A 12,646-nucleotide genomic window follows, 5' to 3' on the forward strand; every position below is an offset into this window, starting at 1 on the left:
ACCTGAGAAGCCTGAGCTAGCCTGAGCCTGAGAGGTTAAGTAACAGCCCAAGCTTCCTCACCAATAAATGCCTGAGCCAGGACAGGCACTCTGGAAGTCCAACTCCACTGAACCCCTGTACTGAACCCCTGTTTAACCCATTAATTGCTTATAGTGAAGTAATGATGATTAATAAAAGGTGAAAGATGCTCGAAGAGCTTTGTTATCAAGCAACTTTCTCTCCAGAGAGTAGGGAATTTCGGGGGCAGCGGGCTTAGGGGAGAAACTATTTTATATTTTATATATCTCTGAACATCTGCCAAGTCATTGTTGGAAATATATTTTAGAGTAAGAACAGTAACCTTATCACCTGTAAAACATACAAGTCAGCCAAGCAAATTTTCACCACTAAATTCAAACTTATAAGAAAAAAAAAAAAAGCAAAGAGACTTGGGAAATCTACGAGGCTTTTGGAACTAATAAACTATGAGCAGCAGCCGACTGTGGCCCAAGCTTTCTGAAGTCCCCCGGCCCACCAGAGCACTGACGCCTTCCCTAGCCCCTGACCTCAGCCACACCGTCGGTGGCCGAGATCTGCCCTCATCTGGGCTAACAGTGAATCCCAGGCCACGTGTGCAGGGGTCACGGCCGGCATCCAGACCTTCACCGCAGGGGCAGCACAGACGCGTTGGCAGACCGCGGATCTCGCCCGCAGGGGGACACACCCCCATCGCCAGCCCCTCCAGGGAAGTCACCGACTCCTAGCTCCAGGCCCCCACAGCCGAGAACTGAAGAATCGGGTTCTAGGGGAACAGAGCAGCCCAAGGTCTGCAGTAACCTGGGAACTGCGACGGGGGAGAGAAGTAGATGTGGGTTTCTCGGCCGGGCGTGGCGAGTCCGCAGCCGTGGGATACAAGTGCCCTTTTTCATAATCAGCAAAGCCGGCGCCCCGCCTGCTCGGCTGGCAGGGATTCGGCGCAGACAGCCTGGAGTTCGAACGCTTAAAACTTGGCCATGCATCCCCACTGTCAACACCTTCTGCCTTCTCGCTGTAAAGAGTGCGTTCACTGCGAGTCCGAGGTGGCCAAATTGGGAAGAGGGACGGCCGCAGCGCCATCCTCCACGACGCCTCAGCCCACTCTCACCTGTTCCAGTGGCAGCCAGCCTCCGGTTGCGCTGTCTCCCACCGCCAGCGCCCAGGTGCCGGCTGTGCCAAGTCGTGGCTCGGCCCCTCTCCCCTCGGGTCTCCCCGCGTGGGGTCGGGGGGAGCTGTGCCGGGATTGCACCAGCGACAATCCAGGCGCGTGCGCGCCAAGGGGAAGCAGAGGCGAGATTCCCCGAGTGTTGTGCACCCCAAACCTGACGCCCGGAAGGCGGGAACTGCGCGATGCTGGGATCTCAGCCCGCCTTCCGGTAGTCCACTCCACAGTAAAATGGGCTGCACTGGGAGCTTCTGCGATTACATATCCGCGACCACCCGCTTCTCCTCCCGCTCCCTGTAGCCATAGCCACCATCCTCATCCTTGAACTCTTTGTCCAGTTTGGTGGTTATTCAAACCCCCACAGACCCGCGGAGAAAACTTGGGGTCACGTGGAAAGGAGGTTCAGCGCCTGCTTCTCCAGCGCGCGCTTTTGCAAAGCCTGGCTCCGGGCGCTTTAGAGACCGCGACGCCAAACGCGCTGGAGGAAGTCAGTGTCGCCTGAGTCCAGACACAGCGAGGCATTTTTGGTGCAAACCACAGAAGCTCATTTATAAGGGGCTGGAGGGGCCATGGAAGGAATAAGAAGGGCGATACAATGAGCGTTTAAAAGAATCTGGGATCTGTGGAAGGAGCAGCCGGGAAACCCGGATACCCCGGCTAGCCAAGTGGCGGCGCGCGGGCTGTAGGGTGTCCGCGCACGCTTCGGCCCTAGGAGGGACCGCACGTCGGAAAAAGACTGGGTAACAAGTTCTTTCGGCCTCCGCACGCTTTCAGACCCTGGTTGGAGCAGGGCACCGGGAGTGCGTCCCTAATCGCCAGACCGGCGCCGGTGAAGGGAAAGCGAGGAAGAAAAAACTCAGGCAGTTTGATGGCACCTGTCAGACCCGGGCACACGGGAGCTGCGGGCTCAGATGCCCCTCCCCCAGGCTCCACCACCTCCCTAGGACCCTCTACGTACACCCCGCGACCGCAGGGGGTGGTGGTCAAAGGTCGTCGCAGCCAGGCAGCGCGCACCCGGGCGAGTCCCAGTGCGCCCCCTCCCCAGGTCTTCAGTGTCGCAGAGGGTAGTGGGGTCTGCAGTGTGTAGGGAAAGCCCCGGAGAGCGGCTGGGTTAGGGCCGGGGGACAGGAGCACGCTTCTGCTCACCTCGCTCACTGGCCTGGATGTAGCGCACGATGTCGTCCAGGTCCAGGTCTTTGGTCTCATCGAAATTGTAGGCGGACGTGTGCAAGCCCTCCTCCTGGAAGACCTCGTGGACCCCTTCGATGGTGAAGTAGCAGTTCCGCTCCAGCTTGTCGTCGCTGTAGACCAGCGCGGCACGGCTCCACTGGTGATGGCGAAACAAGGCAAGCATCATCTCGCCCATCTTGTCGTACGCGGGCGCCACGCGCGTGAGGTGTGAGTATTCAGTGTCCTTGTGCTGGAAGCCGGCGGCCAGTGCCCCGGCCGACAGCATGGGCAAGTCCCAGTGCGATGCAAGCCGGGCCACGGGAGCCGCGGCGTACTCGCACACCGGCCCCAGGATAAGGTCCGGCTTGGCGCCCCGCGCCGCCGCCACGCGGTCCACCAGGCTGAAGAGCGCGCGGTTGCCGCAGGCTGAATCTTCGTAGGCCACCTGGAAGCGCGTGCCAGGTGGCAGAAGCCGCCACCCGGTCCCGTTGCCCTCCACGCTGCGCAGCGCGTATTCGATGGCCGGCCGCACCCGGGCCAGGGAGAACAGGTACGAATCGTCCTGGGGCAACAGCACCAGCACCTCGATCTTCTGCGGCGTCAGTACCTCTCTCTCCCGGCGCCCGCCGCCCGGGCCCGCGCCCCCGCCGCCACCGCCACCCGTGCCGCCGGCCAGCAACGCCCAGCTGAGCAGGACGCACGCGGAGAAAGTGAGCACCAGCAGGGACGGCATCGTGCCGCAGGAAAGCGCCTGCCCTGGCTGCCGGCTCGCCCTCTGCCCCCGACCCACCCTTCTTCTTTCCTCCCCACTCTTCTCTCCCAGGTCCCTGCGCCCCTTTGGGCGCTCTAAGAAAATAGAACACCCCCTTCACTAACTTGCCAAAAGATAGAGAGGAAGAGTCCTTCTTTGCAATCTCACTCGTTTAAAAAAAAAAAGAAAAAGAAGAAAAAGTTCACCGGGTGTAAACCTGTACGCCTGTAATATATTTATATATATATATACTTATTATAAATATATATATTCGCCCTCCTTATATATATACTATTTTGCTTAGAGGTGGCTTCCTATTTGGGCGTTGCAAAGATTGCTTTTGAAAGCATATTTGTAAAAGAAAAAAAAGTTAGACTTGTCCAAGTGCTTGTAATTGACGGTGCATCTCCCTCGCGTTTGATCTCATTGATTCGTGCCGGTTCCTGGATCCATAGCCCGCGTTTAAATAGCGTGGCAGCGGCTGAGCGTGTTACCACACATGGCGCGCCGAGGCCGGGGTTGTATTTCCAGCGGGTAGGGTGGGTGGGGGTGGGGAGTGGTGGGGGCTGGGCTGGGGGAGCCTCTCATTAACATTCTTACATCAGGGCTCCTCCCCGCACTCCTACCGGTCCCACCCCTCCCCTGTCCCTAACCCCCTCTCCCTGCCAGACCTCGGCCTTTTCCTTAAAGCCGCAGTCGCCCACTTCGGCACGGCCGGGAGCCCCCACCGCACCCCACCGCCTCCGGGGTCCTCGCCTCTCCCCGGCCCCGCACGCGGCAGCCCTCTCTCCAGTTCCGTGCTTTAAAAAAGGAAATGTTTGAAAGTAAAGAAACGCGCTCAGGCACACACACACCGTGCAAAAAAACCAACAGGATTAGAGACAGGAGGTGGTCCTAGAAATTGGTAGTTTCTTTGCAAAAATCCGTAGGTCCTACTCTCTCTCACCTCTTTCTCCCTCTGGCCACATTCCCTCCGGACGCGCCATCTCTGGGCAGGCACCCGACCTTCCTCGGTCCCCTGGCGCAAGGTCAAGGAACAGGGACCAAGGTCCCAGGCAGACGGCTAGACCACGGACCTGGAACGCCCAGTTTGCCGAGGCTTTACTGGCACCCCTCCTTCTCCCGCCCTCCTCAGTCCCGCGCCGGCGTCCTCCCCCCGGGCCGAGTGGGTTCGCGCTGGAGTCCCAGCGTTGCGGGGACTCCAGAGTCCCCGCGCACAGACATTCCGCCGGCGCATTGCAAGCAGAAAAGCGAAACTTGTTGCTCCCAAAGGCGAGCGAACGGTTCGGCTTCTGGAGGTGGCAAAAAGCTTGAAAAGCATCTCCAAGCCGTCCTCTGGGCTTTGCTTGCTAAACCAGGTAACTAAATAAAGAGACTTTCTCCCTAAATGGTTAGCCCAAGGGTCCCCTGGATGCAGGCGCACGCTCCGCTGCAACCCCGGCGCTTGGAAATCCAACTGCTTCTCCTCGCGGGCGCGCGAGACGCTATGCTCGGGGTTCTGCAGTGCCGAGAAAGGTCCTGCGTCCGAGACCCCGTCCTGCCTCTGGTCACAGCCACAACAGCAGTGGAGACAAGGATGGAAACGGCCGTGGGGATGTTCGTGGCCAGAGGAGCCTCGCTGGAGTCCGCGCGCTTCAGGGCAGGTCCAAATGGAACTTGACCCTCTGAACGTGGTAACACACCGAGGTCATTTGCAGTGTGAACGTGGTATATTGGACGGGAGAATTCTGACACTTAAGTCCCGCAAATTAAAATAAATTGAAAATGTTTTTAAAAGGTCTTTCATTTGACTGGGCGTCCCTGTCCGCAAATTTCTGTTAGTCTTAGACCAACGCCCTCTTTCGGCAGAAACTTGCAGCCGACTTGTATCCCTGATGCCACCTCCCCAGGCGCTGCGTTTGTGGGTTTTGTTTTTGTTTTCGTGTTTTTTTAAGCCGAGGCCTCAAAGAGCAATCCCTCTCATTTGTGACGGTGAAAAGGCAAATTGGAGTTTCCAGAGATGTGGCAACTTCAGGCATCAGCGTTGGTCGCCGTTAACGGCACCCTCCTTATCGCTCTTTCTGGCACGGTTAATGTAATTATGGGTAACGTTTCATCGTCTGGGTCATTTAGATTTCAGATTATGCAATGCGATCCCTGAATCTTCAGGTAGGACAGTCTAACTCCTGTGAGAACTTTCATTTATTTAATTTAGAGCTGCTAATCAGTAGCAAAAGAGGCATCTGTATAAAATTTAATTCCACAGAGAGGGTAATCTGCACACACTGGAATTTGAGACAGAGCTTCATAGCAATTAAATCCTCCCTAAATTCCTGGGAGGAATGAAGGAAGGGAGGGAAGAGGAGAGGAAGGAAGGAAGGGAGGGAGGGAGGAAGAAGGAAGGAAGGAGGGAGGGAAGGAAGGAAGGAAGGAAGGAAGGAAGGAAGGAAGGAAGGAAGGAAGGAAGGAAGGAAGGAGAAGGAAAGAACAGCTAAATCTCGACTTCCAAGGGTCTTAATGGATTTCAAAACTAGTTGCCAGGAGACGTGAAGGAACCAGGGTCTCCTATTACTACTCGCTATGCCCTGTGTCTGGGGAACACCGGCCAATGGCGATATGATTCTGCACACTGCGTAGCGTGGGCTTATTCGGAGAGTCTGAGGTTTCAGTGGCACCAGGCATGAATGCCTCTCCCCTTCCAGGCGCTGCCCAGCCGCGCCGAGGGTCACCGGCAGGGCAGAGCGTTTACGTGTCAGTAAGTATCGCAGCCTCTCGGTGGCCTTTGGACCAGAGCTCTCAGCTTCCAGCTTGTCACTCAAGAGCACCGACGAACCAAGCTGTGGAAGGGAAGAACCCCCAAACTAGACAGCAGAACCAGAAAAGCCAGTGTTACAGGCTTTTGCAGATGCTCAAAGCTCACCTTAAATTTTTCCAATGAGCAGAAATTAGGATTTTTTTAATTGAGGTACGAAACTGATGTATAACCTTATATTAGTTTCAGGTATACAACATAATGATTGTATATTTGTATATATTGCGAAATGATCACCACAATAAGTCTAATATCTGTTACCTTACAGTTACAAAATTTTTTTTCCTGTGATGACAACTTTTAAGATCTACTCTCAGCAATTTTCAAATATGCAATACAGTATTATTAACTATAGTTACCATGCTGTACATTATCCCCATGACATTTATTTTATAGAAATTAAGTTTTATTTTTTGTTTTTCAAATGAAAATAAGCACAAGATTCTAGGAAGACCCACCAAGTAATATAAGTATATAGATTTTAGTGTTATGAGTTTGCTTCCCGTCAAATTAGATTTTTCCCAAGAAGTTGAAAGTTTGTGTAAATATTATGAATATCATGGAGTTCTCCAAACTTAGGACTAGAAATTATCTTAGAAGTCACCCAACCTGACACCCTTCATTTTCTACGTGAAGAATCTAGGCCAAAGGTTATAAATGGCGTATTTAAATACCTCTTCATCTCCTGAGAATATTTTTAAGTGGAATTGGATTAGAAATAAAGCATGTACCGCCTATTATACCATGTAAAAGAGGGCTGGGAACAAAGCTAATTTTCATTAAGAGATAAGATTCATTGTATCAAGATTTTATTTTATATGAAGCTGTTTTGAGGATATGCAGCACAGTAAGAAAATTACTAATAGATTATAATAGAATTTTTGCAGCGTTATAATCATAAAGATGAATCAAAGGGAGAAAGAAGAAAAAAAGGAAACAAATGGAAATAACATGCCTTAGATTCAATTTTAAATATTGTTCCTTTCGATTCTATAAAACACTGAAATGGAAAAAAGGGGGGGCACTTTTGAATGTTTTCAAAAGATTGCTAACCTTTTCACTGAGTGCATTCTTTCTGACTACAATTGCTGAATGAAAACAAAAGAAAGCTACAGGGAAATGTTGTAAAATAAAATAAAAATAGCCAAAAGAAGGGTAATGTTAGCCCTAAATGTGATGAAACTAATAGACTTTTTATAGCATTTAGAAATATTTTCATCGCTACCCACAAATCGTATTTTTTTTAACTTCAAGTTGCTAAAATAAGGTGGCAAGTTTTCTATCAAGTATTCAACGGTTTGTTTTCCAATTGTGGAATGAAACCGGTGTCTATATGTTATTCCTCTGCCACCAGGAAAGATGGCAATATATAGGGCACCTCAGCATGTGATTCTTTGAAATGTGTTAGAAATGCTATCAGAAGTTTTCTCCAGCAATTGTCGTGGTCCGTATGACCTTCTCCCTCAGAATCCTGGCAGCAGCCTCTAAAGTAAGAGCCCTTCCAGATTTTCAAAGAGAATCTCTTGTCCCTTGTTAAGCCAGCGCTGAAGTCACGTTGAAGAATACCCCTGTGAAGTCTGTAGCCCACAAAGAAAATACCTTCTGGGGACAGAATTGTTGAAAACACACTTCCCCCTAGAGGCAGAAAAGATGAAAGAATATTACACATGATTTAAGAACATTTGTGTAAATCAATGAGTGTTGAGATTTTATTTTTGACGTATAGTTGATGTTTTAGAGGGAACCATTCAAAACATGGGAGGAAAATCAATGAATGCCAAAACATCAAATTAAAACTTTGCCTCTAGGTCTTAGCTTTCTTTAGCAGGGACTCTGTTAATTGACCCCTTTTCTTCTATTACACAAATCTACAATTTTTTGCCAGCACTATAAATAACAGCAATTACATATTTTTTCTCTTTAAGTTTATGATGCAGTTTCGTCAGAAACTACAGTTAAACGTGGCCTTGAGGGATTCTTTTGAAAACGTTTCTAGGAGATTTATCTCCTTCTGGTCAGATTTCTTTCTGTATCACTGTCCTCTTTGGCTTTCATCAACTACAATCTCTTTTCATTTCTTTGGAGGTGTTCTAAGACAAAATGACATAGAAAGACTTCCGGAAAATGTAGGGCTGGTCTGTGATTTAACCTGAGTACTAGCATAAGGTTTCCTAGGATTTGCAAGCCACATGAAGAATTCTCATATCATTGACTTACAGAGAAGTTATTTAATGTAGATTATTATATTCACAAAAACTAGTGTTATGTGCCCCAATGTCATGCATACCAATACAGACTATATTTAATTGGTGTATTCAGTTGTACATTGCCTCATTCCAGAAAGGATTTGAGAAGACACGTAAAAATATAACATGAATTTTGGGAAATTTTCCTCAGGGCAAAAGGCACAGCCATTGGGTCTCACTCTCTTGGATCCTGCTTTTTCCTTTTGGACGGAGTGCACACTCAGAAGCCTCGCAGACATGTCCGTAGGTTATCACCTCATCTATTTGACCTTCAGTTTCCTCACTTTCCTCAATTTTCTCACTTCTAAAATGGAGATAATATCATCCTGGTGGTGGAAGCACAGATCAGGAAAAATACATGCCAAGTGCTTTGTATATAGTAGGAAATTAAAATTGGCAGCTCTTGTTATTACATTCCCTTCAATGCCTGGTGAAAAGTACTATACCAAGCAAGCATTCAATAATGCTTATGGAATGAAGGAATGAATTCAAAACCCAAAAAGATATGGCTTATGGGTAACTTCTTTGGAATTATCTATTGCCTGATCTCAACAGACCTTATTTAATAATGTTTGTTTGGTGACAGTGGCTTCCCTGGGGGAGCCCTTTTGGCAATCACTTTGACGTTGGCCCTGATTTCCCAACCTCAGATATTTCCTGGTAAGCTTGAGACAAGAGCTTGTTCAATACTCTTTACGTAGTGTCGCAAAGAGAGCAGGAAGCAGCTCATGTTTGCCACCCCACGGCTGCCCTCAACACCTATAAGGCTCCTCCAGAAACTCAGGCTTGCCTGCAGCCTGAGAGAACTAAAGGGACCAAGGGGAGACAGGGATACATCAGAGAGCGATTTTTGAAAAAAGGGAAAAAAATAAAAGTGGCTGTGCATAGGAGCAAGACTTTGAGGATGAGGGGAAGCAATATAAGACTGTATGGAAGCAAAAGAGGATTGTGCTAGAAGGAATGTATTTAATTTCTAGATCAAGGGTATTATCATAAATAATGAGAAAAGAGTAGAGTATATCCTAATGTGCTGAATACCCAGGCTATAAAAATGTCAAGCTCGGGGCTTAATGTTCTTGTTCAATTCAACCTTTTAAACATCCTGTGTGTGAAGGACTATGGTGTTCTACAGCTTAAACCTGCTGTATCAGACATGCATTTGTTTTGTTTGGGGATGTGTTTTGACCCAAGTTATATTTAAATCTATGTGATAGTTATTTATAACAGTCAAATATGCTATGTCTAAGAGAAACATTATCAGGAGAAAAATATATCAAATTTCAAAAACATCTTATAAAAATAATTTTCCTGACATCACAATATCGAACAGTTTATACTCTAAATTAACCAGCATTAATCCATTAGAATATAAAGTCCATGAGGGCTGGGATTTTTTTTTTTTCTTGAATCCTGCATTCCCTCCTTCAAGAATGATATAGTAGGCATTTGAAATTTTATTTCACCAGTGATAAATCCAAAGAATGCAAATATTACTATAAAACAGAATGTAGAAGAGAAATAATAAAGCAATAAAGGAAAAAAGAGATAATTCAAAGAGAAATTAGCTCATATATATAAATTCTAAAATCATAGTTTTAAGAACATTCAGATATGATCATGTTGGATTTCTGATCATGCATACAATGTAAGAAGCCAAAGATCCTAAATATCAACTTTAAGAGGCCTTAACACATTGATATACCAGCATCTCATCACTTAATTCTTGATTATTTTCTTGCTAATGGGAAAAATGCAGTATCCTAAAAAAATCCGTACATTATCTTTTATAATGCTGTGAACAGGAATTAAAGGTGATGAGAAAAACTTTTGTTACCGCCACGTGCTATGTCGTGAGACATAGTTTTTTATTTCTTTCCAGCAAGTACATTCCACGAGGTATTAAATCTTGGATAGCTGATGCATGAGACTAAAATAGAATAGAATGCCATGAGGAAAACATCAGGAAAATTCTTGACATTTGCCCTCTTATATTTTTGGTGATCAGGTTGTGACATCAAATTTCGCCCTGACATTAGGGGAGAGAATTGTTTCGTCAAGCTGACATTGCTACTTTTCAATTGTTGGTAACTCTTTTGACACGAAATGTTCTTTGCTCTTCATCCATCCTACAAAAATATCCTCTCTTCAGCCTCTATGTTCTTTTGCCCTTTACTAACTGCCTGGGGAAAATAGTAAGGATTATTTTAACCTGAATCCGTTGCTTTTCGACTCTTGGAGGTCTCGAGGTATGACATGGAAATGACTTTCTACTTGGGTCATTTCTCATATCTAAGTGTATATCAGTGTACAAATTGTCTCAAATTGCAAATCATTCATGTTCAAGTGAATCACTTTGGGTTTCTTTTAACCTCAGGTACAAATTTTTTAACTAACCATATCCTCAATTCTTGACACATTCATTATCAATCTGCAAGGTTCTTCTCTTATTTTTATCTCTCCCCTTCATTACTCTCTTCACATTCTTTTACTCCATAGGATCCTCTTTATGTGTTTAATATATGCCGTAGAGAAGTCTATATTCTTGAAAAAGAGTTTTTCCTATGTGTGCATATGTTATTACAATATAGAAATTGTATGATGCTATTTCTTATTTTCACAAAGAGTAACATGGATAGATCTTAACTATTAGGTGAAAAATCTACATCATTCTTTTGTTTAATTTTTAGAATGGTAATCTCTTCTTTTTTCCAACTTTATTGAGGAATAATTGACAAATGAAATTGTACATATTTAAAATGTACAACATGATGATGTGATATACATATACATTGTGGAATAGTTAACCAAGATCAAGATAATTAGCACATACGTCACCTCTTGTAGTTAGCTCTTTTTTGTGTATGTTGTGAGAATACTTAAAATCTCAGCAACTTTCAAGTGTACAATATCATATTATTAACTACAGTCACCTTGCTGCACATTTGATCCTCAGAACTTCTTAGAATGGAAAGTTTGTACCCTTTGACCTACATCTCCCCATTTTCCCCTCCCTCCAGCACCTGGCAACCACGATTCGATTCTCTGTTTCTGTGGAATGGGCTTTTTTTAAATTCCACGTATAAATGATACCATACAGTATTTGTCTTTCTCTGTCTGATTTATTTCACTTAGCATAACACCCTCCAGTTTCATCCATGTTGTCACAAAAGGCAGGATTTGCTTCTTTTTATGGCTGAATAATATTCCATTGTATGTTCATTGTAATACTCCATTGTGTGTGTGTGTGTGTGTGTGTGTGTGTGTGTATCACATTTTCATTATTCATTCATCCATTGACGGACATTCCATATGTTTCCAGATCTTTGCTATTGTGAATAATGCTGTAATGAACATGGGAGTACAGATATTTCTTTGAGATACTGATTTCATTTCCTTTGGATATATACCCAGGAGTGGGATTGCTGGATCATATGGTAGTTTTATTTTTAATTTTTTGAGAAACCGCCATACTGTTTTCCATGATGGCTGCACCAATTTACATTCCCACCAACAGTACACAAGGGTTCCCTTTTCTCCACATCCTCGCCCTTTATCTCTTGTCTTTTTGATAAGAGCCATCCTAACAGGTATGAAGTGATATTTCATTCTAGTTTTGATTTGCATTTTCCTGATGATTAATGATGTTGAGCATTTTTTCAAATACCTATTGGCCAGTTGTATGTCTTTTTTGGAAAAAAAAGTCTATTGAGGTTTTGCCCATTTTTTAATTGAATATTTGTTTTTTTGCTAAAGAGTTGTATGAGTTCCTTATATATTTTGGATAGTAACTCTTTATCAAATATATGGTTTACAAATATTTTCTCCCAATCCATCAGTTGCCTTTTTAATTTATTGAATGTTTCCTTTGCAGTGCAGAAGCTGTTTAGTTTGATGTAGACCCACTTGTTTATTTTAGCTTCTGTTGCTTGTGCTTTTGGTGTCTTAGCCAAGAAATCTTTGCCAAGACAAATGTCAAGGAGCTTTGCCCCTGTTTTCATCTAGCAGTTTTACAGTTTCAGGTCTTACATTTAAGTCTTTAATCCATTTTGAGTTAATTTTTGTGAGTGGTATAAGATAGGGGTCCAGTTTCATTCTTTTGCATGTAGATATCCAGTTTTCCCAACACCAGTTATTGAAGACACCATCCTTTCTCCATTGTGTGGTTTTGGTACCCTTGTCAAAGATTAGTTAACCACATATTCATGAGTTTATTTCTGGGCTCTCGATTCTGATCCACTGGTCTATGTGCCTGTTTTTATGCCAGAGCAGAATTAATTAAAACAGAATTAATTATTGTTTTAATTATTATAGCTTTGTAATATAGTTTGAAATCAGGAAGTGTGATACCTCCAGCTTTGCTCTTTTTTCACAGGATTGGTTTGGCTACGGGGCTATTTGTGGCTCTGTATAAATTTTAGGATAGTTTTTTCTATTTCTGTGAAAAGCGACATTGGAATTTTGATAGGGATTACATTGAATCTGTAGATTGCTTTGGGTAGTAAGGACA

At 45.2% G+C, this 12,646-nt stretch overlaps 1 protein-coding gene across 3 annotated transcripts in view; it reads right to left on the reverse strand.

Moving 5' to 3' along the window:
• Positions 1-4,141, reverse strand: part of NPR3 (natriuretic peptide receptor 3) — a 68,689-nt gene extending 64,548 nt beyond the window's left edge. For 2 of the 3 annotated variants that reach the window (XM_058564278.1, XM_058564276.1), the window contains exon 1: positions 2,328-3,090. In XM_058564278.1, coding sequence (XP_058420261.1) covers positions 2,328-3,084 — 757 coding nt within the window. In that variant the 5' untranslated portion in view covers positions 3,085-3,090. Of the gene's footprint in view, positions 1-2,327; positions 3,091-4,048 lie in introns of those variants that run through there. The other variant, XM_058564279.1, reaches the window with a different exon arrangement.
• Between the last annotated feature and the right edge of the window lie 8,505 nt (positions 4,142-12,646).

This window comes from Diceros bicornis, chromosome 20 (genome assembly GCF_020826845.1).
Source record: "Diceros bicornis minor isolate mBicDic1 chromosome 20, mDicBic1.mat.cur, whole genome shotgun sequence".
Lineage (NCBI taxonomy): Eukaryota > Metazoa > Chordata > Mammalia > Perissodactyla > Rhinocerotidae > Diceros > Diceros bicornis.